The sequence below is a fragment of the Betta splendens genome, chromosome 3 (assembly GCF_900634795.4).
Source record: "Betta splendens chromosome 3, fBetSpl5.4, whole genome shotgun sequence".
NCBI lineage: Eukaryota > Metazoa > Chordata > Actinopteri > Anabantiformes > Osphronemidae > Betta > Betta splendens.
In genome coordinates, this window is record NC_040883.2 from 11,214,230 (window position 1) to 11,238,148 (window position 23,919).

The following is a 23,919-nucleotide window of genomic DNA, read 5'->3' on the forward strand; positions in this document are numbered from 1 at the left end:
TAGCCAGGGGTGAACGAGCTGGCTGCTGATTTGTGGCAAAGTAATTTGGCTGTGTTGTGTCTTGGTTGACCCCAGGGCAACGGCAGCTAGTCAGTCATTAACCGCAGAGCCACACATCGCCGCTGACAGGTTAATTACAGCTGGTTAGAATAGGTTAGCGGCGGGGATGGGATCGCGCCTCATCCCTCGTAGCAATAACAGTTGTTCAGTGTCAGATGATTTGTCAGAACTAATGTTGTGTGCAAGAAAGCTGAGGTTTAATGACAATTCTGATGTGTTCGACACTGGAGAAGAACAGAGCTGAAAAGCGATGCTCAACAGCCCGGCGGCTGAATCGCATCAGCAAATGTCTCAATGTTGGTATATTGTTGACTTGCCTTAAGCAGAAACTCCTGCTGTTTTTGCAAACATGTGTTGATTGTTAATTTCTGCACGTACAATGCCAATATAAATTATAGAACGTTAAAACTAAATTAAGGTGACAACGTATAAAACACAACAGACAATACGGTTTAATCAATTTACGTAATTAAATTATTGATTTAGATGATGCAATCATTGCAACAAGGCTTCCATAGTGACTAATAAAGCAAATGCTATTCCTTATTGATTATGTACTGTCATCATGTCATTACACAGTCACAGTGTAATAACTAAGTTATTGCTGCTGCCTCCTCAGACCCTCCTATAGTCAGCCCGGTCTTTGAGGACAGACGCTCCAGGAACAATCAGATGGTGACCCTGCGATGCACCATCCTGCGGTCCAACCCGCCACGTCTGACAGAGATCCGCTGGTACCGCAGCGGTGAACTGATCCAGAGGAACAAGCCGGACCTGAAGGAGACGCCGGAGTGGAAGTTCAAACTGGAACCCACCAACAACGGCTCGTACGAGTGCCGAGTCAGCAATAGCGCAGGGACCTCAATTTGCACGTTTAACGTCTCTGGTGAGATGAAGAAGATGTGCACGTTATTACGGGTATTTGTGGGAGTCACTCATCAGTGACCGTTATTCTCTTTTTGTTCCATTCACTGTAGCGAAACCTTACAATGCTGAGTTTTACTTTGACACACCGAACCCCGTCCGGATCCTGAAAGGAAACAACTATTCCTACAACTTGCAGTGGACACAGAGGGAGCCAAAGGCCACAGACCTGATCATAGGCTACTGGATCAACGTCAGAAAGGTAAAGTATCGCCACACATGTGCAGCGCTGTGTGGCCGTGCATCATCAAACACTTGGGCAGCACCGATCGAAACCGCGGATCACCTTTGCTTCCTGCTTCAAATTTCTCACCTTAAGTGAACAGACTCGCATCCTGTGTAGACAAGGACACACACACACACAGTCCATGTGTAGTGAAGTGAGCATCCTGAGTACACCAGGCCTTATGAGCTTGGGGAATGTTGACCTGCACTGAATGAGAAATGCCACAGCCTCTCCTCTCACTTCTCTCCTCCTATTCTCCTTAAAACCATCTCCTTCAGTATTCATCCCCCAACACTTCATTTGCAGCTTTGTGGTTGTCCCCAGAGATGTGAAGAACAGGCTGCTTTAGTTTGCAGAACTGTAATTGCAATGCATGACCATGCTTTAATTTTTTTTCCACACGCTAGTACTTCACTGTCACAGCCAGATTTGAACTTGGAGCTTGAAAACGGACTGTAATGTGTTTACTCTTGGCTCTGGAACCGCAGTTTAACGTAACTAGCTTTTGGTGCCAGCGTCTTTCATTTTAGCCAGAACTCTGTCTAGAGACTCCAACGTTTGATTGTAATTCCATGTTTCGTCTTGTCCTCAGATGATTGACTCTGCATCTCTGTGACTTCATTTTCACATCCCTGTGAGGGTATTACATTAGTCTTGCCGTCACTAAGTTTAATTTAGAATAAACATGCTCTGAGAGAACCTTTTAAATACAGACTCTTGCGCCAAAAATCAAACCTAATGTCCTCAGGAATGTGCTATGTACATTATGTTATCAGTCAGTATTCTGGCCAACGTCTATATTCTTCATCTATAGTACTACAAACTCTGGCTTTACTGCTGATGCAGCCAAAGCCTTTATGGAGCAGGACCCTGAGCTCAACTTGAAAACCTTTGCTCTCAATGGGGGAGCAACCCCAGGCCACCTCCTAGCTTAGCTTCAAACATCTATTCATAGACTTGTGTCCTTGAGTCACAAGACAGGGAGGATAACAGTGAATTATACACGACTGGTTGGGGGTTGGGTGTGTGGGAGAGCGAGAAGGGGAGATAGTTGAAGTGAGCAAATGCAGGGTCTGCCAGCTTGCTTTTGTGAATAGTTTATTCCCCTCCTACTTTAAAAGTTGGCTGCTTACCTTATTAAGTAAGACTCTACAGGGAGACAGAAAATAAACAGCGGCCTTCGTGAAACTCTAGCTGGATCGCATTTCCTCCTTTCTAAACTCTTTCCCATCCTCAGGTTTTGTTTTTCGTCTTTCACTCCCACCGTCATTTTCCTCCCTCTCTCATCTGCCTTCGTTCCACCTGTGCTACCATCTCTCGCTCCCCTTACTGTATATTTTCCATTGCTTTAAGGTTCTGTGCTGTAAATGCAGGCTTAATGGTATTTAATGCTGGGTGAACCATGGGAACTTAAATAGAACTCATAAATAGCTGCTGCGAGTTGTTGTGCTGACAGTGTTGCGATAATGACTTGCATTAAGTGGCGGTTCATGGCTTTTTAAATGTCATTAAACTTTAATTCAATTTCAGGGTTTTCACCTGCGTGTTTTTACGCGTGCATTAGACAGCAGCCAAAATGAGACAAAAAATAAATTAAATAGAATAGCTGAGGGTGGATGTGAGTGGGGAAGTACATGAAAATGTGTGAAAGAGAGAAATAAGATGCAAATGAAAGAAAAACAGCAACTCTCACCGGCCCTCTTCACTATTAAATAGCGCACGAGAACATTCAAATGTAATACCATCTCAATTTCACAAGCCATCTATTTCTGCAACACTTTCTCCGACTCATCCTCTTAACGCCTTGACACTCTATCTTTTTAGCACATACAAAATGGTGCAGGGGGTCTCTGGGGAGGCGTGCACACACGGGGGGGATATAAGACGATGCAGATCAGTTCACGTAGACCACAGTGTGGTGCTGCGCTGTAGCTCTGAGCGCACGCCTGAAACCTTCAAGCGTGTCCTGTATATTAGCTGCAGTTTAAAAGAAACTTTTTGCAAACAGAAGCTTTGTTTTTCCTGTTTAAAGGATGTCTCAGACAATACAGACGCTAGTTCAAAGGCACACGAGTTAACCTGTGCAGATCTCGCCTCCTGTGTGGTCGACTGCAAGGTCCCCCCCCCCATTGACAGGCTGTGAAATCTACTCTTACGATTTCCTTCCTCCCCCTGCCGGAGTTGACCCAGCTGACAGACCCTCCTTGTGTCCTTGTAGCAGTACGACCTCAACCCCTGTAGTTTTTCAAACACTACTTTGGTTTGAGTCAGATAATTAACACATGCTCATTTTCCTGAACCTTTTGTTGCTTGTTTTTATGTGCACTGGTGCAAAAAAACACGTGTCTGTCTGTTACTGTGGCACAGAACTGCATGTTTCAGAAGGGGTTTTTGTTTTTCGAAGGGTTTTTATTAAAATAGAAGCCTGACTATTTATTTGTCAGATAAAGGGTTTAAATAAATGTTTTAAATAGGGTTTTCAGATCTTCTAAAAACCCTATTTAACATCACTAATTAATGATGATTTTGTTGAATCGGCTGGTCTTTTTTTAGTTTACATTGTGTGTTACATATGGTTTTACTAAATGGTCTTGTTGTTTAACCAATATTTAGTTTTATAGAGGCATCATTTTCCCTGAAGGTTAAGATATGTGATGAATATCAGCAGGTACCTTCCAACAGTCATGTTGGCATGTATTTCACAACATGAAGAAATCTAGTTTCATAAACTTGCCAAATCATTAAAATTTACTGGGTTGTTAACTACACGTTTGTTATCATTTATTCATGTATTAATGCAGTAGTATTTCTTTTTAAAGGTGTGTAACACTGTAAAAGTATTGTCATGGACCTAAAGGTGGTGCTGATGGAGCTCCGTGCTATCAGCGATTCTGATGTGATATGCAGTATTAACCATGCATGAACATGTGCTGCATGCACTCAGATCTGAGAGCTTTCTAGAAGATGTGTTGCTCTGTCAGGTTGTATTATTCATCCATATTGTGTCTTCCTATTGCTTTTATTCTTTCACTTCACACCTCCGTCCTCCCGTCTCTCCATCTTTGCACCTCATTGCTATATTGACTGGTCTCCTGCCTGCAGCTATGAAGCCGTGCATTGTGTGCGTCCATGAAGCCGTGCAGCCGCCAGATAACCAGGTTCAGATCTGAACTGCACCGAGCTCTTCCTACACTGAACCACACAAACACTCCAGTGCAAACACACATACCTATTATCATATATATGAAAAATTAAAAATATTCATGATGAATTAGAGTGGTACATTAAATCAAATGTTTGAATAATGTATGTAGAGATCCAGCGCAGCTGTGCAGATATGTGTGTATTCACTCATAAGGCCTCAAAGAAAGGCTAAGTATTGATACTGATCCATGCAGACAGCACACACACTTCCACAGATGAGGACTTACACACATCAGTTAATTGCTGGCTGCATCATGAAAGAGATCCACTGATAGAGGATAATAGAAAAATTAACCTCACACTCCTTGTTGTTTGAGGCGTGTTGCCTCTTCTCACGCTGTCTGTCCACATTTCATAACACACACACACACACACACATCACTCGGCATCTGTGTTTCCATCTCATGGCTGCTCCCTCGCTCTCACCCTCTTTCACATATTCTTTGTCTTGTTGTCTGTTTGTTGACAGTCTGATGGAGACACAGATGAAAATACTGTCTGGCTGAGCTGTTTCAAAGCAGCAGTGCCACAAGCACACACACTCGGAAACACACGCCACTGCACGTGTCTGAAGAGTCAGAGAGATGAGGATGGACCGTGTCACTCAATCAGCCATCCACCTCTCTGCATCCTCAAATATGTCAGTCACTCACTTCTGTCACTTGGTCTGTCTCCTTCTATTGGTTCACACACACACACACACACACACACACACACACACACACACACACACACACACACACACACACACACACACACACACACACACACACACACACACACACACACACACACAGTGTCCACTGACCTAGTTAGGAAGCAGACGGAGACAGAAGTAAGGAGACAGGGACTTTTACCTTCTCCAGGAGAAGCTGAACTCCTCTGAGTCACGCTTCAGCTCCTCATTGATCCACTGTGTCTTTCCATAAGTGTGTATGATTTGAGTTTAGTTCCACCCACTCTTGGGTGCCACGCATTGGTGTGTGTCTATGCATGTGCAGACCCTGTCCACTCGTTGCTCTAGCTGTTAAAGCTTCTCAGCATTATTAACTCATCTTTCCTAACACACACACTTCATGCATTTTACATGAACTATACTCATAATTATGCATATGCTGTATGAGCGGTGTGTAAATGTTTATACAGATGAATGTGAGCATTAGTGACATTAGACTGAGTGTATACAGTATAGTATGCACACTACTTGACATATGGTGTGAGGTGACATTTGTGAGCTATGACGGCAGTGTTGCAAATTTGAATAGAGTTATTAGAAAGCAATTACAAGATTAGACCAATGATGGAACTGCAGCCCTGAAACAACAAATAGGAAAAAGCTGCAGGAATTTTGGATGACACATGTTTCAGTGTGATGATGTGCAGTTAATAAAAGGATTTTTTGTAGTCAGCCTTGAAAGGCCTATGTACAAGGTACATGATAGGAGAAAGATTGACCAGCGAGAGAGGGTGGAAAGTTGGAGCATCTGAAAATGGAAACAGCCAGACGGGCACTGAGAAAAGGAGATTTAACAGCCATTAGTGGCACGGTGCCTGGTGAAGGAGGGTCGGATTTGATTCCAAGTGTGTTTCTGAGCACAACTCGCTGTGGCTGCCGTGTGGGGAATCGCACGGTAATTGGAGTCATACCAAAATTCCTGGCAGCCTGGGCAGTAGGCGCCGTGGTCCTGTCAATAGGGATGATCAGCTCGGTGTACAGTAGGTGCGTTTGAAATGCGGCGGCGGTGAGAAGGCGTCGGGGGGACAGCACACTTCAGCTTGAGTGTCAGAGGACAGGCAGTGTCACAGCATGCTGTACTTATGCAATTATAGGCAAAGTTATAGGATGCGACCTATCAAACTGTTTGGGATAGGAGGAGCGGAGTGGAGGTGGAGGAGATGCACATGCAGGTCTCTCTATCTCGTAACATATGTATATATTTGAATAAAATAATGATTGTTATGTATTTGTTTTTGACCAAAATGAACAAAAATAGAAAAAGTTACTTCAGTGCTAGACAGAGAGTGTGGCTGGATGCATATAACGTGCTTGTTACAGTCTACAGTCACCCACTGCAGCTCAGAACTGCAGAAATTCACCATCTATCTACACACACACACACACACACACACACACACACACACACACACACACACACACACACACACACACACACACACCTCTGCTATATGCATTACCTGATAATGCCATGCAGTGGGTGTACTAAGGCGTTATGTTGAAGTGGCTGACCTAATGCATTAGATGGAGCTCACTGTCAGGTCTTTAAGTAGCTGGGATCAGAGGCAGATACACGGCTAATGGATCCTCTCAGTGGGTGGAATACCATGAAGCAATGGCCTCGTTAAAACCAGCGCTAACAAAAAACACTTATGAGTTAACTTAGAAACATGACAAGACTTTGGGCTGGTTTAACAACATCGCCATTTATATTATTGTATCACACCTTTACTGTAATTAACGGAAAGTCAATTCATTTCATGGTGTTTGGTTCTAAATGTATGCAGGGACCAGTATTTGGATTTAGTTCTATATCTGTGGGGGACGATGTGATGTGTTGGGACTGACTAGTCTCTCTTGTATTCAGAGCATTTAAAGAGAAACAATTGTAGCAGATTGCTCATTTGACAGCTGATTTAATTTGTTTTGGATAAAAGATGAGCAATTAAAAGCTTCAAGATATGTACAACTCAAATCCTGAGGTGTATTGCTTGGCTACAGTATATTCCCAGGACTGTCTTCAAGCCTGCACCTAATTTCAACAACGGAATCTGGGGAAACAGGCAGAGATAACACAAAGAAACAAAAAGTATTATATCAGCAGACCTGGGTGACTTCGGATTGGTGAAAAGTATTAGATAAAGGTAGTAGGAAGGAGAGAAGTTGGGCACTTTTCCGATGTTCATTCTACTGTAACGATCTCCTGGTTTGTGTACTTGGTGTATTTGCCTTTATGTGCACAGTTATACATCATTCCCTCACTCCTTGTGCGTCCACACCTATCTAGAACAAGCAGAACCTGCTATCCAAGCAGATAGACCTTAAGGGTAAGGAACCAGACAGCGGCGTTCTGATGTCCCACACCATATCTGACCTGAAGATTCCACTGTCCTACGAGGTCCGACTGGCCCCCATCACCACCTACAGCACGGGGGACTACATCAGTCGGATCATCCAGTATTCAGAGCGTGAGACACCTCAAACCTACATCTTGATCAGATGTTTTTTTTTATAACTGTATCTAAAATGCAAATAAATTTCTTATTTGATTTTCTTGCAGCCTACACCTATCCACGGCCATCAGGTGAGACTTAACTATCCATCCACCCATCCTCTCACTTTTTTTAGCTTGTTGTTTTTGACCTGATTGGTGACAGGGTGGTGAGGTCTGGAAGTCAAGCTGAATTTTGATGAAAGCCAATTTAGCTTGTATGCTTCGAGCGATGTCAGCACGGGTTTGTCAAAGCAAAGCAAAGTTTGCCGCGACCCAGCCTCGGCCTTTATTAAGTCTGGTTGCTAGGAAGAGGAGAGGGGCAACGGCAGGATGTGAGAGAGCAGCTGATGGCTGGAAGGAGACCCATGACATTTAAAATGTCATGAAAAAGTGGCTGTGATGGTGAAGATATGAGACTGGTTGAAGTGATGTGACTGGCGAAAACATATAAAACGATGCTGTACACCTCCCACGTTCCTACCCTTCGTTTCTCCCTGCCTCTCATCCTCTCTCCTGCTACAGTACCCCCCATTTCACTTCCTCACTCAATTGCATCTTGTCTATTTTCTTCATTAAGAGACACAGCATTTTTCTGGCAGGAGCGGCAGTTGGCTCCACCACGGCGAGGCAATTAAAACAACAGCAGATTGGAACAGACTGCGAGAACAACGGTGCAAATTGAAAGCAGCGTATGTAGTGGAGCAGGGTGTGAATGGTAATAGATTAGCTCCGTGAAACAAAGAAGTGCACACGAGCCATCATCGAGGGGACCCATGTGTAACTGCGCTGCAGTGTGTGTGTGTGTGTGTGTGTGTGTGTGTGTGTGTGTGTGTGTGTGTGTGTGTGTGTGCATCTGTCACTTTGAACGGTATTAGCTGTTGTGATACTTGGTTGCTTCGATTTTCATTTCTCAGCAGACCTGCATGTGCTCACGGAGGTGACAGACAGAAGCCACTGCAGCCGCACTAATGGAAGACGAACGTAAAAGTCTGTTTCCAATTAAGCGTGTTGTAAATACCGTCTATGACAGTATGTCATAGTGGCAGGAGTTCCACTCTCCCTTCCCTCCCAGTATCCTCCTCCCAGTCCTGGTGCATAGCTCACCTTCTTCATACTGCTGTCACTTAAAGCTGCCTCGTCCACCACCAAGGCCTCTGTCTGTTCCTTGTCTCCTGCCACAATATCTGATTGGTAGGCCAGCACCGTCCTGTCTGTCTGGATCCAGAGGTCTCACGGGATCTTTGATATAAATACGTATCTCAATGCAGAACACTCTAAAATGAGTCACGCTGGATGAGCAGGGTTCTGCCCGGTTCTGTGCTTTCTAAAACGACCAGTAATGTTAAACGTAGACGTGTAGGTTAACCAGTGTGTTACACATTATGTGCTTTAATACACTGACACTTCCTAGTAGGTTTTTAAATGGTGTGTGTGTTTAACTCAGCCTGACCCAATAATGGTCACCTTCACAAAAATCTGAATGTAGAGTCATGCAGAAACATACAGTATGCATAATGTGTGCAAAGTGTTTTGTAGGCTTTCCACAGAACCTCCTACACTCTGCCTATGCTTTTGTCGGTAATTGGCCGACTGCCTGGTCTCACGTAGACCTGACTACCGCAGACCTCTACGCAGCCGTTGCATTAATTTCTGTGAAGTCTGTGAACACGGGGGGTTGTGTCACCTGCTGGTTGTCGCTGATCAAAGGTGTTTTTGTGTCTTGTGTTGTCTCCACACCGTCGTGCGCTCATCGCAGACCATGTCTGCGGTTTTGAGGACGAGCGAATCTGCGGCTTCTCCCAAGACCGCAGTGACGTCTTTGACTGGACAAGGCAGAACCATCTGACACAGAATCCCAAGCGGTCCGCGAACACGGGGCCCGAGACAGATCGAAGCGGAACCAAAGAAGGTGAGAAAATGGGGATACTTGTTTAATTGCGTGTACAGTGTAAAATGAAATGAAGTGTAGAAACACGTGATTTCCTTTGAACTGCACTTACTTTGGCCTCTGCTTGCAGGCTACTACATGTACATCGAAGCCTCGCGGCCACGTATTCCAGGGGACAAGGCTCGTCTACTGTCCCCACTCTTTAACGTGACCTCAGTCAGGAGTCCCAAGGGCTCGGGCAGAATCTCATACTGCGTCGCCTTCTACTACCACATGAAGGGCAAACACATCGGTGAGTAGTGCAGCAGCAAGTGCACAACTTACACACGTACGCATGGCGTGTGAAGATATTAGAACCTCCGTAGATGCAGAAAAGCGCACACGGAGAGTGTACTGACACTAGGTAATAGCTTGGTTTTCATATTTCCAAACTTCTGTCAGAAGCTGAACTCGGTGCTTGACCTTTGCTTGTAGAGCTTGTCAGACACAAGATTGTAGGTGTGTGTATGTTTATGCGTAGGTGAGAGAGAGAGAGCGAGAGAGAGAGAGAGAGAGAGACAGAGAGCGAGAGAGAGAGAGAGCAAGAAGAGGGGGAGGCGTGTTACAAAAACTCTGTTTGTATGTTTCTGCCTGAGAGTGTGTTTGGAGGTGGCTGAAGGAGGCAGTGGGTGTGTGATTTATGGCAGTGGCAGGACACAATCAGTCATTTGGTGGAGCTGTTCATCATAATATGCTCTGTCACACAGTTCCAATGCATACATCTTGTAGTGTACACACACACACACACTGTACAGTATGTGCAGGCATGAATATGAAATCTGCAATAACATGAGCTCAAACGTCCACGTCCTCGTGTCCGTGTGGGAGCGAAGGGGCTGCAGTGCAACTTTTTTGCCCCGTCTTGTCTAAGGTTCTGTACGTTTTCTAAGTTGTGGTCCCGCTAGAAGAAGGCCCAGCGTTCTGTGTGGAGCTGGCATGTTGTGTTTGCTCTGTGATTGACTAGCAGCCAAAATAGATGGATGGATGAATTCACGGAATACCAGTCACCAGCCGGTCTGTGACAGAATGATTTACCTTCCTTTAAACCCCCAACATCGGCGGATGAGACTCTTGTTTCAATGTCCTCTAGTGGCAGAGACATTAAAACAGCAACTCATGGTATTTATTTGGTCTTATGGTCCCTATTTAGTTTTTCTTTTGAGTCATTTTTGAAGCATTTACCTGAGCGCGTGCTTTGTGCAGTTCGTTTCACAGCAGAGCAACGGGACAAGGCAGCGCCACATCAGGCACACGCAGCTCGCTCGCGATTAATGCAATCTGTTAGCAGTTACACCCAGCTCTGTTACAAGCCCTCTCTCAATTTACTGTGGAGTTCTCCCAGTCTGTTCCAATCTGTTGTCACTCTAATTGCCTTACCTTGGCAGAGCTCACGCTCCTGCCTGGGAGACAATGTTTGACTCTTAATGACTCAAAGAGACACGGTGCGGATGAGAGAGGCAGGGGGTCGGTGAGAGGAGCGGCACAAGCAGAAGACGGAGGGTCAGCAAGACGGTTAATTAAGAACGTGAAAGCGAAAACAGGACAAAAGCGAAGGACCAAGAAAAAGGAGGAGTGAGCAAAAAAGGAGAGCGATGAAAAGACCGGAGCCGCGGGAGAGGCCATCGACTCGGTAATGTTGGGAGGTGGTGAGAGGATGGAGGAGGCGGTGCTTCACGCTGGAGGACCGTAACTAGTTTTAATGCACTTGATTGTATAGAGTTAAAGTACTGTGAAGTGTCATCAGGGCCGTATACATTAAAAGCATTTAGGCACTTGGGCGCAAAGCAGTTTTTAGAAATGCCGTTAAAAGTTCACCTTTTCCGTCCCACAGATGCTGCGTTTGCTGGTTTGTAGACCTGACAATGTGTGAACATATCAAACAGCCAAAAGCATCTCTTACAAGATACAGAAAGGAAGTGTTTGTCTTTTGAAATGTACGAGCGCTGACAATAAACGCTCCCTCTTATACTGATGTTCACCCCAGCTGCTCCACTGGATTAATTCCACTTCAGAAGCACGTATGGATTTATTCAAATGTCCTTGTATGGTTTTATAAATAAGGCTCCTAATGGGTTTTATGGAAGAATTATCACAGTTCAATGAGAACAGGAGCCACTTACTATTCCTATTAAGGGGGAAATATTATGTTCAGTGTGTTGCGAGGTTCAGTCAGGCCTAGAAGCCTGTCTCTGAGTTGTCTACTGGCTTGTTGTTTGGTTCCACAGACCAGAACCAGGCTGCAGTTTATACTTTGTGTGCACAGTTACGCATAGTGTGGCTCACAGGCTGAGCAGCAGCAGGTATACATGTAGAGCACGAGCATGATTTAGTCAGATGGTTCAGGCCTACGTCTATTTAAAAGAACAAAACACACCCACTGCACCGTCTGGGCTCAATGTGCATGTATGTCTTCACTCATGATTCTGCAGACAAGGAGCCCTGATAGAGCTGTGCATTCTCTAGCAACATGCTCAGCTTTACCTCAGTCCATTGTAGTCTATTCTAATGTATTACTCCTGTATCTGCGCAGCTACATTCTGGCATCTTGGCTGGAAACAGTGGAAACCTGAGCAGACTTTAGTTTTATTGCAGGATACATGGTTTTGTTCAGCACAGTTACTTCCTGTTGATAATGTTGGTCCTAAGAGTTTAAGCTCTTCACTTGACTGTGCAGCTACTGTACAACCAAATATTTTCCACATGTGCAGCAGTGAGGAGAAAGAAATGATCCATCCACAGACAGAGAGGCTGCTACAGTCACATTCAGTCACACTCGAGGCTGCAAACGTGACAACAGAAATGCATTAGAAAGTAATTAATCCGTGGAGACCCTGAATGCGCTGCAGTGGTTTGTGGCTGCTGAAGGTGCATCAAGCATCCACGCGTTGTGCTGCTCGAAGCATTGTTATTGTATTCCCAGGTATCACAGCAGATATTCAATCAAGTAGTTGCTCAATACGCTTTTTCAATATGTGATGTTCATGTTCATGTTCATGTATGCGTGGTGTTTTGTCTGTGTCTGTGTCAGGGCCACCACCCGGACATTCACAGCAGCAGAGCTCTCATTGAGCTCTCTGCAAAGAGTAGATGAATGTGTTCACTAAATGTTTTCTACACAAATTGGTTTTGAGTTTGAGCACTTAGCTTCAACCATAATTCTATAAATCAATGAGCATGACCACGAGAACATGGTCCGAGGAAGATTTAACGTCTCAAAGACAGGACTGTGTTGACATACTGTACTTTGCATATGAGCACTGGAAGGAGGGGCTCATGTGGAGGACGCTGTATGAGGCCTCCTGCCTGCGTATTTGTATAAGACACTGCTGGTTGGTTAATGTTCCAATTAGGAGCTGGCTGGAGATCGTTAGGAAGATGAATGATTTACTTACACCTCACAGACCCAGAGAGAGGGAGGGGCTCTTTGGACCACCTCATGCCTCCAGTGATGTCATTCTCCTTCCTTGTTTTTTCTTGACTTAGTAATTCTACGTGTGTGTAAGATGTCAACCAAGCATCACGTGGCAGTAAAATGTTAATGAAAGGAAACTAATTGGCCAAGGTTAATTTAGCAACGAGCCATATACTGTACAGTATAGCAAGGATTCATGTAAATCTGTCCCCGTCTTTGCACCATTACTCTGTCTGACTTTCACTCCCTCCCTTCTCCTTGCTGCCTTGTCCTTTAGCTCCGTGGCTGTGTCAGTGTGAAATAGAACTATCCAGCGAACAACCAGGGAGCCACACATTTAATCTTCCCCCAAATGTCATCCACATGCAGAGTCTGACCTAGAGCTTCATCCAAATATATCTATACCCTCATTTATTTCCACATTCTGTGGAGATCAGTGTTGCTCAGCTGCGGGTCCAGCTCTGCTCTTTAGATTCTTTTATTGACAAACCAAACAGCATCTACATATTTGTCAGTGATTGATGACCTAATGTCAGTGACTCTCCGTCAGCCTTGTCATCTTTTGCTGCTCTGTAAAACGTCAAGTGGTTCCATTGGATCAGGGTGATGATTACACTCCATTACTCTTGTGACTGTAAACAACAGACTCCATTTTTGTACCGATGGTGGGAAGTAATTGTGGCTTTTAAAGTGCTAAACATCACAAAAGCATGACGGTCATTCATACTGAATCAGCGACTGTGTAGACTGAACAGAATCCCTGTGTTTGGTATAAATATGCCGTTACCTGTGACTCTGCGTCTGCGCTCCTTCATTAGCAGATTTCAGTTCACAGCACAGCTCTTTGCCTGCTGACAGTTCACCGACGGTGTGTATGCGTTTCACAGGCACCCTCAACGTGCTGCTGCGAGTCCGAAGCATCGCCTCCGTGGACACGGTGGTGTGGACGAGGTCTGGTCCTCAAGGCCCCGACTGGAAGAAAGCCTTTTTTGACATCAGCCCCAGCGGACCCTTCCAGGTAAGGCCCAAGTTGTAGAAATACATACACACACGTGTGCGTGAAGAACTTGCAGAGTTAAAGTCACAAATGATGTCCAGTGCATATATCTATTTTTAGAGTCAGTAGTAAAACCCTCACCCGTCGCCTGCAGCTGGGACTTGACCCAGAGGCCCGGCATGGTCGTCCGTTGATGCAGGCTCTCTCCGGTGCTTCCCACTGTTTGCTTGATGTTAAAAGAATTGAAATCAGCCTGCAGCTCTTCTCTCTCGAGGGTTAATTTGCATCACGCGCGAACCTGCCTTGTCTCGCTCTGAGAAGAAAAAGGAAGCGTGGAATGAGATGCTTTTTCCTCCACTGCGTTCCTTTCTCTAGGTCATCTCTCTCATCTCTGAGACGCCTTCTCTGCTGCAGCCTTTTTCTCTCCTCTGTGTCTGTCTCCAAGCTGAAGGTTTTACTCTAGTGGCTGGAAGAAATCAGCGAGGCTTCCCTTGAATTTACTGTAGATAAGAGCTCCCAGAATTCGCTTCGTGTACTGGAATATTTGAGTTCAGATGAATCCTAAATATCTTCTTTAGTGGAGGCAAAACATCAACAAGTATTAAAATAATGTAAGGTTTTTATCAGTTCATGTCTCAATGCCAGTGACTGAAAGTATTTTTAATTGTAATATGAATTACAATAGGTTTAATTTGCTTAGGTTTTTACAAGGTTGTGACTGAGCTTGTGCTACAGTGGGTTTTAGCTGTAAATTCTTTGTGTTTACTGCGCCTCTACGTGGAAATGAATAGCCTTTTTTTTGGCTTTTGACCCATTATAAGTTATCAGTTCATTGGTAGTAGAGTCCAAGCGCGTTTGCTAGATCCAGAATGACGCTGGAGAGGAGGCTGATTAAGTCATGACACTGGGGGAAGACGTGTCTCAACGGTAATGCTGTATTTACTTCAATTTATTTAATTTATATAATTTGCAAAGTGACTAGCGGTTGCTAATGCTACTGCTTACACTTACATTAGTAACACTTATGCTAGTGGTTACTAATGGCCTAAGCAGCTTGAATTAACGGAACAGAATATTTATACTGTAACACGACTTACCTGTGAAACTCGAGTTAATAAAAAACACTGCTATAAATGAATATTGGAGAGCACAGCTCCAAAAAGTCATAAATTATTTTTTACAGATTTGTCTTGCTTGCGCTGCTGCTCTGACACTTCATTTTATTAAAAAGAATTGTGCTTTACTATTTACAGAATAATCACTGCATGACCTACTGTACTGTACCTGGAAACATTACTTTTACTGATGATTATGATATAAAATATTCAAGTCAATTGGGTCAATTGCAGGAGGCATTTAGGAGCCAAGTAATATAATATAACTGTATGATATGATAGAAATGCGGGGTTTTTTTGTACTTATTGCCATATTAGAAAGAGAAACACATGCAATTTCAATTTCAAAAGCTGGAAGAAACAGCAATGTACTGTATACTGTAGGTTACTGAGTGCGTTGAGAAGCCTGGGGGTTTGAGGACAGAGGCTTTGCTTAATGGAAGTAGGGTAAAGAGACCATGTCCTGGGTAGATGGTTAAGTGGTGGTTATGTTGGAGGTTTGTTTTTGCAGCAGGACAGGTGTAGTTGTAGTCAGATGACCAGGGAGATGAGGTGATCTTTGTTCTCATATTTAGTCTATTTATAAGACTTTGAGTGGAAGCAGTGCTCTGTCAGATGGAGGCTGCATCTGTCCTCACCGTTACACCCATGAAAAAGGAACAGCAAACATAATTGTAGATTAAAATTCAGTACAGTATGTCACAACCTTCTCTAATGTTACAATATACCGATTAAAAAATATAAACTACACAAGGCTGCCTGTGCTAAAACAATGGATTAACATAGTTGTAACAATTCAAATATAAAATCTAAACAGTCTATACCAATTAAAATCTTCATAAGAAATGATCTTACTGCTGGTAAATATACTTCATCCCTGAGGTGAGCTGCAGATGTGTGTACCAACAGTCTGCAGTGGTTTCTACAGTATGTTGGACAGACAACCTCCTTGCATGTGGGAAACTGGGATGTGCCCACCTACAGTAGAGTATAGAAAAACACTGTTACCTTTAGTGTACACAAGCTATAGGTAGCTGACCAGCTGACCCAGGTGGATTGTACATATATCAAATAAGTATCAAGCTTGTACTTACTGTTGGAGGAGCATCTAGTTGGAGCAGTCAACACCTCAGTACTTTGTCTTTGAACACAGTAGCTGCTCTGTGTTACGATCAGTGAGGTGGTTTGTCAAAAGTCCAGTTTTGCTTCGGTATCATCGTGAGGGTGGCGTTACAGGTTTCGCTGTGAGGCGTGACCCCTCATGAGTCATGGTTGATGCAGATCCCAGAACCACACACTGGATAAAGTAGCAAAATGCAAAGAAAAAGGGGGAAATGGCATTTCTACCGTGCTCAGTGTAAATGTGACCAGAATGAGTTCCAGAATGTCTAAAAAGTAGATTTTGCATAATTGGTCTCCTTTAATCTTATTAAATTAAAGAATTACCAGGTTCTTCTTATTATTAATGAATCAGTACAAGTCAGAATGTAAAGTAATACTACTGCCAGCCATTAAAGATGTGGTAAATATAAATTAAGCCTGAGCTTTTATACCAGGGGATGGAGTGCATCCTTGTTTTAATAAATAAATATGAGTGCAGGGTTTTGACATTTCAGTGCTGAGGGGATTATTGATAGATGAGGACCTTTGAGTGAACATGCAGTTCATTTTCTGCTGAACGTCAGCAGCGAGCCTGTCCACATGGTAACCGGTGGATTGTTTGCTTCATCAAGATCTTGCTGATGTCAGGGTGGAGAACAGGGATTCACAGATAGGAAGGATCCAGACAACACTGGACTAAATAACAAGCTCAACCAACAAAACCAACAATAATGTAAGAATCTTAAACTGTGGCAGTGATGATCTCCATTGAAACTAAATGAACTCGGTCTTTCTCATTTTAAAACATGAACAGTGGTTTCAGGTGGATCATTCTTCTCTCCACTGTGACAGACACAGGAAATACCAGGTCTAAATGAGCTTGAGGAGACAGGTTAATCAACTCCAGCCCAATCAACGCGTTGTGATCAGTCTGCAGCTTGGTTTTAATGAGCTGAGAAGAATCGCTGCAGCAGAGTGTAGCGATACGGACAAGCTGGCGTGCATGAGCCTGCCAGAATGTTTGGAGCTGCATTATCTCACATATTAATCAAGGCTAAACTCTGCCATTACAGCCACACAGGTTTATGTAAAAGAAAAACCAGCTGGTGTCTGTGTCCAGCATGAGTCAAATACTGTACAGTCTGAATGAACATTTGATCCTACGCCCTGTATGTAAATAGTGTAAATGGTTTGATAAGATCTGCATGGACGACTGATTCAGCTGACGTGACCTGCAGTATTTCTCATGGCTGCTATGGAGCTCCTTGTTAGATGTGTGCGGCGTTTTCCCCCTTGTTTTACTTCGCCAGGATTCAAGTGCTCTGTGCACATTGGGTCGATAGTGGAGGAAAATGGTGTGGGTAGACATAACAGAGGAAGAGCCTGTGTTTGAGCACTGTCTGTGTGTTGACACACCATTCAGGTCCCTTTGGCTCTTTGGCAGCTGCGCTTGCAGTTAGCTCTTCCCTGTTGGGATGTGGTCGAGTAAACTAGATGATTCAGTCCTCGTCTCCTCGCTGGACGAGTAGCTTCCCCGGTTCCCCCTGACTCTCAGCCGTTCTCGCTTCCTCTGCAGAAGAAAAGACACCATGTTATGTGTGTGTGTGTGTGTGTGTGTGTGTGTGTGTGTGTGTGTGTGTGTGTGTGTGTGTGTGTGTGTGTGTGTGTATGTGTTCCAGTCTCTTCCTCTTTCTTTTTACCCTCTCTCTCTCCGCCTCTGGCCCAAAGCTGCGACAGGTGGACCCGTTCCGTCGATTGCTGCCCTGGTCAGTTGACTAATGGCCCTAAAATCAACAGACTCCAGAAAGAGAGTCTCCAGCTCTGCAGCGGTTTGTAGACCGCACGGCCACACGCTTGCGCCATATCTTTCAGCCTGTGCGCAAACTAAATCACATGCATGAACACTGTTGGACACACGTGTGCACGCGCTGCTCTCCGAGCCCCTGCAGCAATTAGCTATGACAGGTCAATTAACAGGCTTATTTATGAGCAGGGGATGCCTGCTAGTTGTGTTGTAATGATTCCAGATACTCTCCGTACGTGCACGGGGGAAATTGAATTCATGATGAATGTGAGCTGAAGGCCTTGGCTAGAGGCAGCATTTGCTCTTCATTAACTATGCCTCTGCAACACTCTGTTTCTTCCACCATTAAAGGGACAATTAAGGCTGAAAGACTGGGCACACTGTATATTTTAGGACTTCATTGTGTGTTTGCATGTTGAGTCTTAGACAAAAGTTTGAAGGTAACAAAAGCAGTACAATACCGAGCTCTCATCCTCTCCATCTTCAGCGGAATGTCTCTCTCACCTTCACACTATTAGCCTTCATGAAGGTCTCCAAAGAGGAGCATTTTCCCACAAGCCTTTCACAAAATATGGAAATATGACGGTAAGCAAATTCTGAAGGGTCAAATCCTTAATACATCTAGTGTGTTAATGGCTTTTGTTAAAGCTGCTCAGCCTAAGGGTTAATGTGCTTCAGTGTAGGAGTCGGTAACGGTTATGGAGTGGCAGGATGGAGGAGAGGTCAAACACAGGTTAGAGGCCAAATGGGAAAAATGAAATAAATCATTAAAGGTCGGAAGGCGTCACCACTTAGAGTTACAATCACGGTCCCATTTATACTAAGAGATAAATGAAGCTGTTGTTTTTGGGGCTGAGGGATTAAACTGTATCTGTTTAATGTATGAGTTACTGCAGACTGTTTTGTCTCTTCATAGGAGAGGACATGCTGTCATGTGTTTTTGAAGCTCAGCCGCAGGTTAGGTGGTGGGGATTGGCCTTAAATACCGCCCTCCATGTCTAGAGTTTATACATTTACAATACAAGTCAATTACTGAGCTCTGAGGTGCGGTATCAGCACACAGTCGCGAGAATGAGCCTCAAGACTGCATCTCTGCATTAAAGCACTCATCCTAATGGCCGGAGACAGGTAAGCAATCTGGTAATGAGAAGGAATTATAGAGTGGAGAAGAAGACAATCAGCTGTGTGCATAGGTGCTTGTGAGCACGGCAGGGAGTCCTTCGGAGGCTGAGAGCCGGTGTGTGAACATGACAGAATGAGGCGTTAGTGTGTTTGCGTCATCCACGAGGCACTTAGTGCATCTTAAATATTCATCCCCCCGTTCTCATTGTGACTCAAGCAAAGGCGAGGTGAGGCAGGACCAGGGGATGGACTGGGGAGGATGCATACGTCAGCCGTCTCCGTGGCAACCGCTGGTTGACTGGCATAGGTCACTTGTCTCTATCAGTGTGTGTTAATGTGGACATGATATTTGTTGGACTTTATATTTGTGTGTTGATTGAGGTTTGACTCCAGTAGTTTGTGCATGTGATTCTCAGTCAGTTTGAATCTGGAGGTGACCACATGAAGTGTCTCTTTCTAAGGGATGAAAATGAGGTCATCACCGACATCTGAGCAGGACTGAAGGGACATTCTATGCTCTCTGCGCTTTAGCTGAATTTCTTTCTGTGCACTCTTATATTTTATATGCTTGACATATGCAATATACGACCTGGTAACAGAAGAGGTATAAAACCACTGCTCCTTTAGAAGACGTCAGATTTAAGACTGACCTCACTAAGTAAGTGATCCTTGACTTGTACAGACACTTCATGCTCTTTTTTTCCATTCAACTGTATTTTAACAGCTTTACAGTAACTTCAACAGGTTTTGCAGTTCCACACACGCACAAAAACACACACACAGACCACTGCTGTGCAACAAACACACTTGTTAAATAATACAGAGGGCACAGAGCCTTGATCCCAGAACCTGCCAGAGGTAACAAGCTGATAAACATACTTTTGTTCTACACACAAAAAAGAAAGAGAGCGACAAGAGATAAAGAGAGGAAAGACAAGAAAGCAGAGGAGAAGAAGATATACGAGGACATAGAGGGGAGGAAGAGAGAGATAGCGCGGAGAGCGTATACAGACAGGATATCACCGCTAGACTCGAACATATATCTTGCTCTGCTCTCTCTCTATTCTCTCTCTCTCTCTCTCTCTCTCTCTCTCTCTCTCTCTCTCTCTCTCTCTCTCCCTCTCTCTCTCTCTCTCTCTCTCTCTCTCTCTCTCTCTCCCCCCTTCCCTACTCCTCACTGTCATGTATGGAGCTCCCCAAGGGCCTGATGAAATAAAATAAGAAGGGTGAACCTCATTTCTCTCCCTGCTCCATGCCTATCGGTCTCTCTCAACGTTTCTTCTTCCTCCCTCCTCCCCCTTTCCTCCCTCAGCTGCTTTTCCTCCTCTGCTACCAACACCTTCTCCTGGTTCCTCCATCCTCCCTGCATTCATCCATTCTGTATCCGCCTCCTGGGAGTGTTGCTTTCCTCACTATCAACAATGATGACTGGGCTGCTGTTGACAGCAGGAATCACCTGACACAGCTGTTAAAGTTGTGTTGTGATGCTTATTACCTTTATTTTTCTCATTGCGTTGGCTCATAGCATCTAGACCTAGCGTGCGTGACGGAGGCACTGCTAGCCTTGGGCAAATACATACAGTAATATCCACCAGTCGGATCGGTGCATCAGGATTAGTCCAGTGCTTCGTTCTTCCAAATGCATGTGATCCAATCATATGAGTGCAGTCAATCACTGCTGGTGATTATCTACTACAGCGGAGCACATTTTAATCCTGAAACCAAGTAGTTACAGCGGCATTTAGTAAAGTGCTCCAGTTTCTGCACGCAGCTTTCAGGTAATGATACATCACGCAGCAAACATCAGAACCACGGAACCTAGTGCTGGGTTAAATCAGGACCGGGGGGGTTCTGTGTCCTCCACAGTTCCCTTAATCCTCCCCTTCCTAAAACTGTTTGCTCCCTGCTGTCCGTCGGCTTCTGTGTTATATGAACAACATTCATGACTTTCTAATTCCGCCCCGTTCCCAGAGCGCTGCTTTTTGAAGTCAACTGTTTCATTTCCGCTTCGTGTTGAGAGCGTGTCCGTGGAGAACGCAAACTTTCGGGCCCGTGCACAGCTCAGTGGCTGCACATACCGAGGGCCTTTGAGGTGCTGCCACTCGTCTCTGCAGCTCCCTCCGCTTTGTGCTCGCTCCAACAAAAGTAATGATGTCTTTGAGAACAGCCGCCGTGAAACAAGAGCTGAAGGCCGGCCAGCGACTTGCGTTAACGCAGGGACCTCGTCGCACGCGGGGTTAGCGGCAAATGATGAGGAGACATCACAGATTGTTTACTGCCCGTCAGCCGCGATCGCTGATGCTCTTCATTGCGTTTTAATGCATTTCCAGGGAAAAGGGAGGTTTTGGTTTGCATTGGCACACACAGTCCTAAGTATCTAATTATCCGGGATAATTGCTCGATAGTGCTCCACCCTCCCTTCTATCACAGCTCATAGTCACCCTGGACAGGTCACCAGTCCATCCCAGGGCCACATATACACAATTAACCTAATAGACTGTGTTTGAACTGTGGGAGGACCTGCACCACTGTCTCTATTGTCGTACTATCGGTCGATAGTGTTTAATTTTTCTTGCTTAAGCTTTTTGTTCCATGGAGCCTCCATCTGTCACTTCTCCACAAGTTTTTTTTCCAATTTCTGCTAAAACCTAAAATAATCCCAGGTAAGCGGCCAACTCACCGAGCAGAAAATACATTCCCGCTTCAAATCAATGGGGAACAAAGGTAACATGTTGTAGTAGATTATTCGCGTCCCCGCGCGCTCCTCTGTGGATTACCCAGAGGCCATCTGTGTTCCTCGCAGTGCTCGGTACCGGGGGGCTCGTCGGAAACCGGGCCAAGACACATCCGTGCGCTTCGCAGCGCGCGGCTCTCCTGCGCTGGTGTTTCAAAGCTGTCTCCATGCGCCTCCCTGTCACACACACACACACACACACACACACACACACACACACACACACACACACACACACACACACACACACACACTCGCGTCCTCTTCCTCTCCTCCCTCCCGTGGCCGCGTCCCCTCTGGTGTGTGGACAGCACATCAATGGGAACATTAAAGGTTACAAGGCCCGACAAAACGCCACGTTCGCATCGCCGACCTGACACTTGGCCGTGCAGCCTTTGATCCCGCAGTCACACACACACACGCGCGCTCACACGAGGTGTCCGCCGTCACACTCTTTCTTATTGCAGGAGCTCAAAGTGAAGAGAACTTTACACATAAAGCTAAAAAAGAAGACGCCGGATGGTGTCGTTTCAGGGAGGTTTGACGTTTCGCCAGTATTTAGTAAATGCCAGTTAAATACCAGGTTCATCAGTTATAGGAAGACTCATTTATGGCACTTGTATTTACACCACACACCCCAAATGTCAGTGTTGTAAATTGTGCCTTTTGTTGTTTAAAGATGAATTATATCTGATGAACACAGTGCAGCCCTTCAATGTAAAACACATTCCAGCTCTGATACATGCTTCACCTTCGCACGGCGCCCACCGTGGGCGGAGCACAGGAGATTCACACTTAGGCTTAATCCGTCTGCGGCGAACATTAGGTGGGAGCGTGCAGGACGGCTTCCAGCACAATCTAACGCGTGCACTCATTATTTGGCCGTCCTGTGCGGCGCCGCAGGATGTCGCCTCGCTCTGTGCGGCGCCAGTCTGTTCGGTGCCTCGCGTGATTGACTCGCGTTTTTTGCGAGGACGCTGCGTATCTGTGTCAAGGCCGGCTCCATTCTGCTGGTTGCTTTTACGTCTGTGTGTGATCACGCGGCGGCGCGGGGCGTCGTGCTAGCAGGTATTGGGGCCTTGTGCTGTAGAGTTCCTCCAATAAACTGGGCCGTCGCACATTTACATGGGACTCGAGGAAGAAGCAGCACTGCACTAGCTCTAAATTGCACGACCTCGGCCTTTTGACCAATTAGCCTCTTCTTTCTCTTACTTGTGAATTCCGCTTACAGCTACCCTCCGCCTAACAAATCAAATAATCCTTTTTTTTGCACAAATGAGCCGACCGGCTAAGCCCGTCCAGCCCGTGCGCCTGCTGCTGCTGCGGCTGCTGCTGCACTTCCTTTCTTCCAATAAGCTTCAAGGTTCTCCTAATTATTTTATTTATTCATTCAAAGAACATCTCTGGGGCTAAATTAGAAAGCGAGTGGGAACGAGGTGGAGCCGCTCTCGCGTTCCCCTCCCCTTCATGAATATAATTGAAAAAGCTCTTTATCCGGAGAGCGAGAGAGTGAGAGCGGAGAGAGAGAAATGGGCTACCTGCACCGACAACAAGCCGGATGGGCCGGTCAGTTCAGGCTGAGGCAGCCAAGCGGAGCCTTGTTCCACCATCTACGGCGGAGGTTACAGGGGAAGGGAATGATCGTCCCTGTTCCGCTTCGACTCGGCTTCTCCTAACGACTCTACGCTGCAAACTGGGGGCCTGTGGCCGCAGCCGCTCAGTGCCGCTGAGATCCAGTGGGTCGACTTCTTCCGCTGTCTTCACTGTGATGAGGAAGTCGGGCTTTTCCCAGCTGGAAAACCTGAAGCCAACCTTCTATGTCCGCACCCGGGTTGACGGCACACGGCAGGGCCTGCTCTGCTGCGTCCTAGGTTAAATACGCCACCGCAGCGTGCTGGCGGCAACAGATGGAGGCCACTCATGCGCGTTCGCCACCCCTCCACCTGCACCTGCTCGCGCTCTCGTTCACCTGACGCGTTTGCAGCACCAGCATTCACAGACGCACACAGTCGCACCTGCTCCTCTGGCTGATGCTGGACTAACTCCAGGGTTAAGTGCCTTGC

The 23,919-nt window shown here is 45.5% G+C and overlaps 1 protein-coding gene across 2 annotated transcripts in view; it reads left to right on the forward strand.

The window, feature by feature from the left end:
• Positions 1 to 23,919, forward strand: part of LOC114851733 (MAM domain-containing glycosylphosphatidylinositol anchor protein 1) — a 97,964-nt gene that overhangs the window by 68,197 nt on the left and 5,848 nt on the right. For both annotated transcript variants that reach the window (XM_029143362.3, XM_029143364.3), the window contains exons 10-16: positions 680 to 946; positions 1,038 to 1,186; positions 7,438 to 7,618; positions 7,711 to 7,734; positions 9,401 to 9,553; positions 9,663 to 9,824; positions 13,871 to 14,001. In XM_029143362.3, coding sequence (XP_028999195.1) covers positions 680 to 946; positions 1,038 to 1,186; positions 7,438 to 7,618; positions 7,711 to 7,734; positions 9,401 to 9,553; positions 9,663 to 9,824; positions 13,871 to 14,001 — 1,067 coding nt within the window. The remainder of the gene's footprint in view (positions 1 to 679; positions 947 to 1,037; positions 1,187 to 7,437; positions 7,619 to 7,710; positions 7,735 to 9,400; positions 9,554 to 9,662; positions 9,825 to 13,870; positions 14,002 to 23,919) is intronic.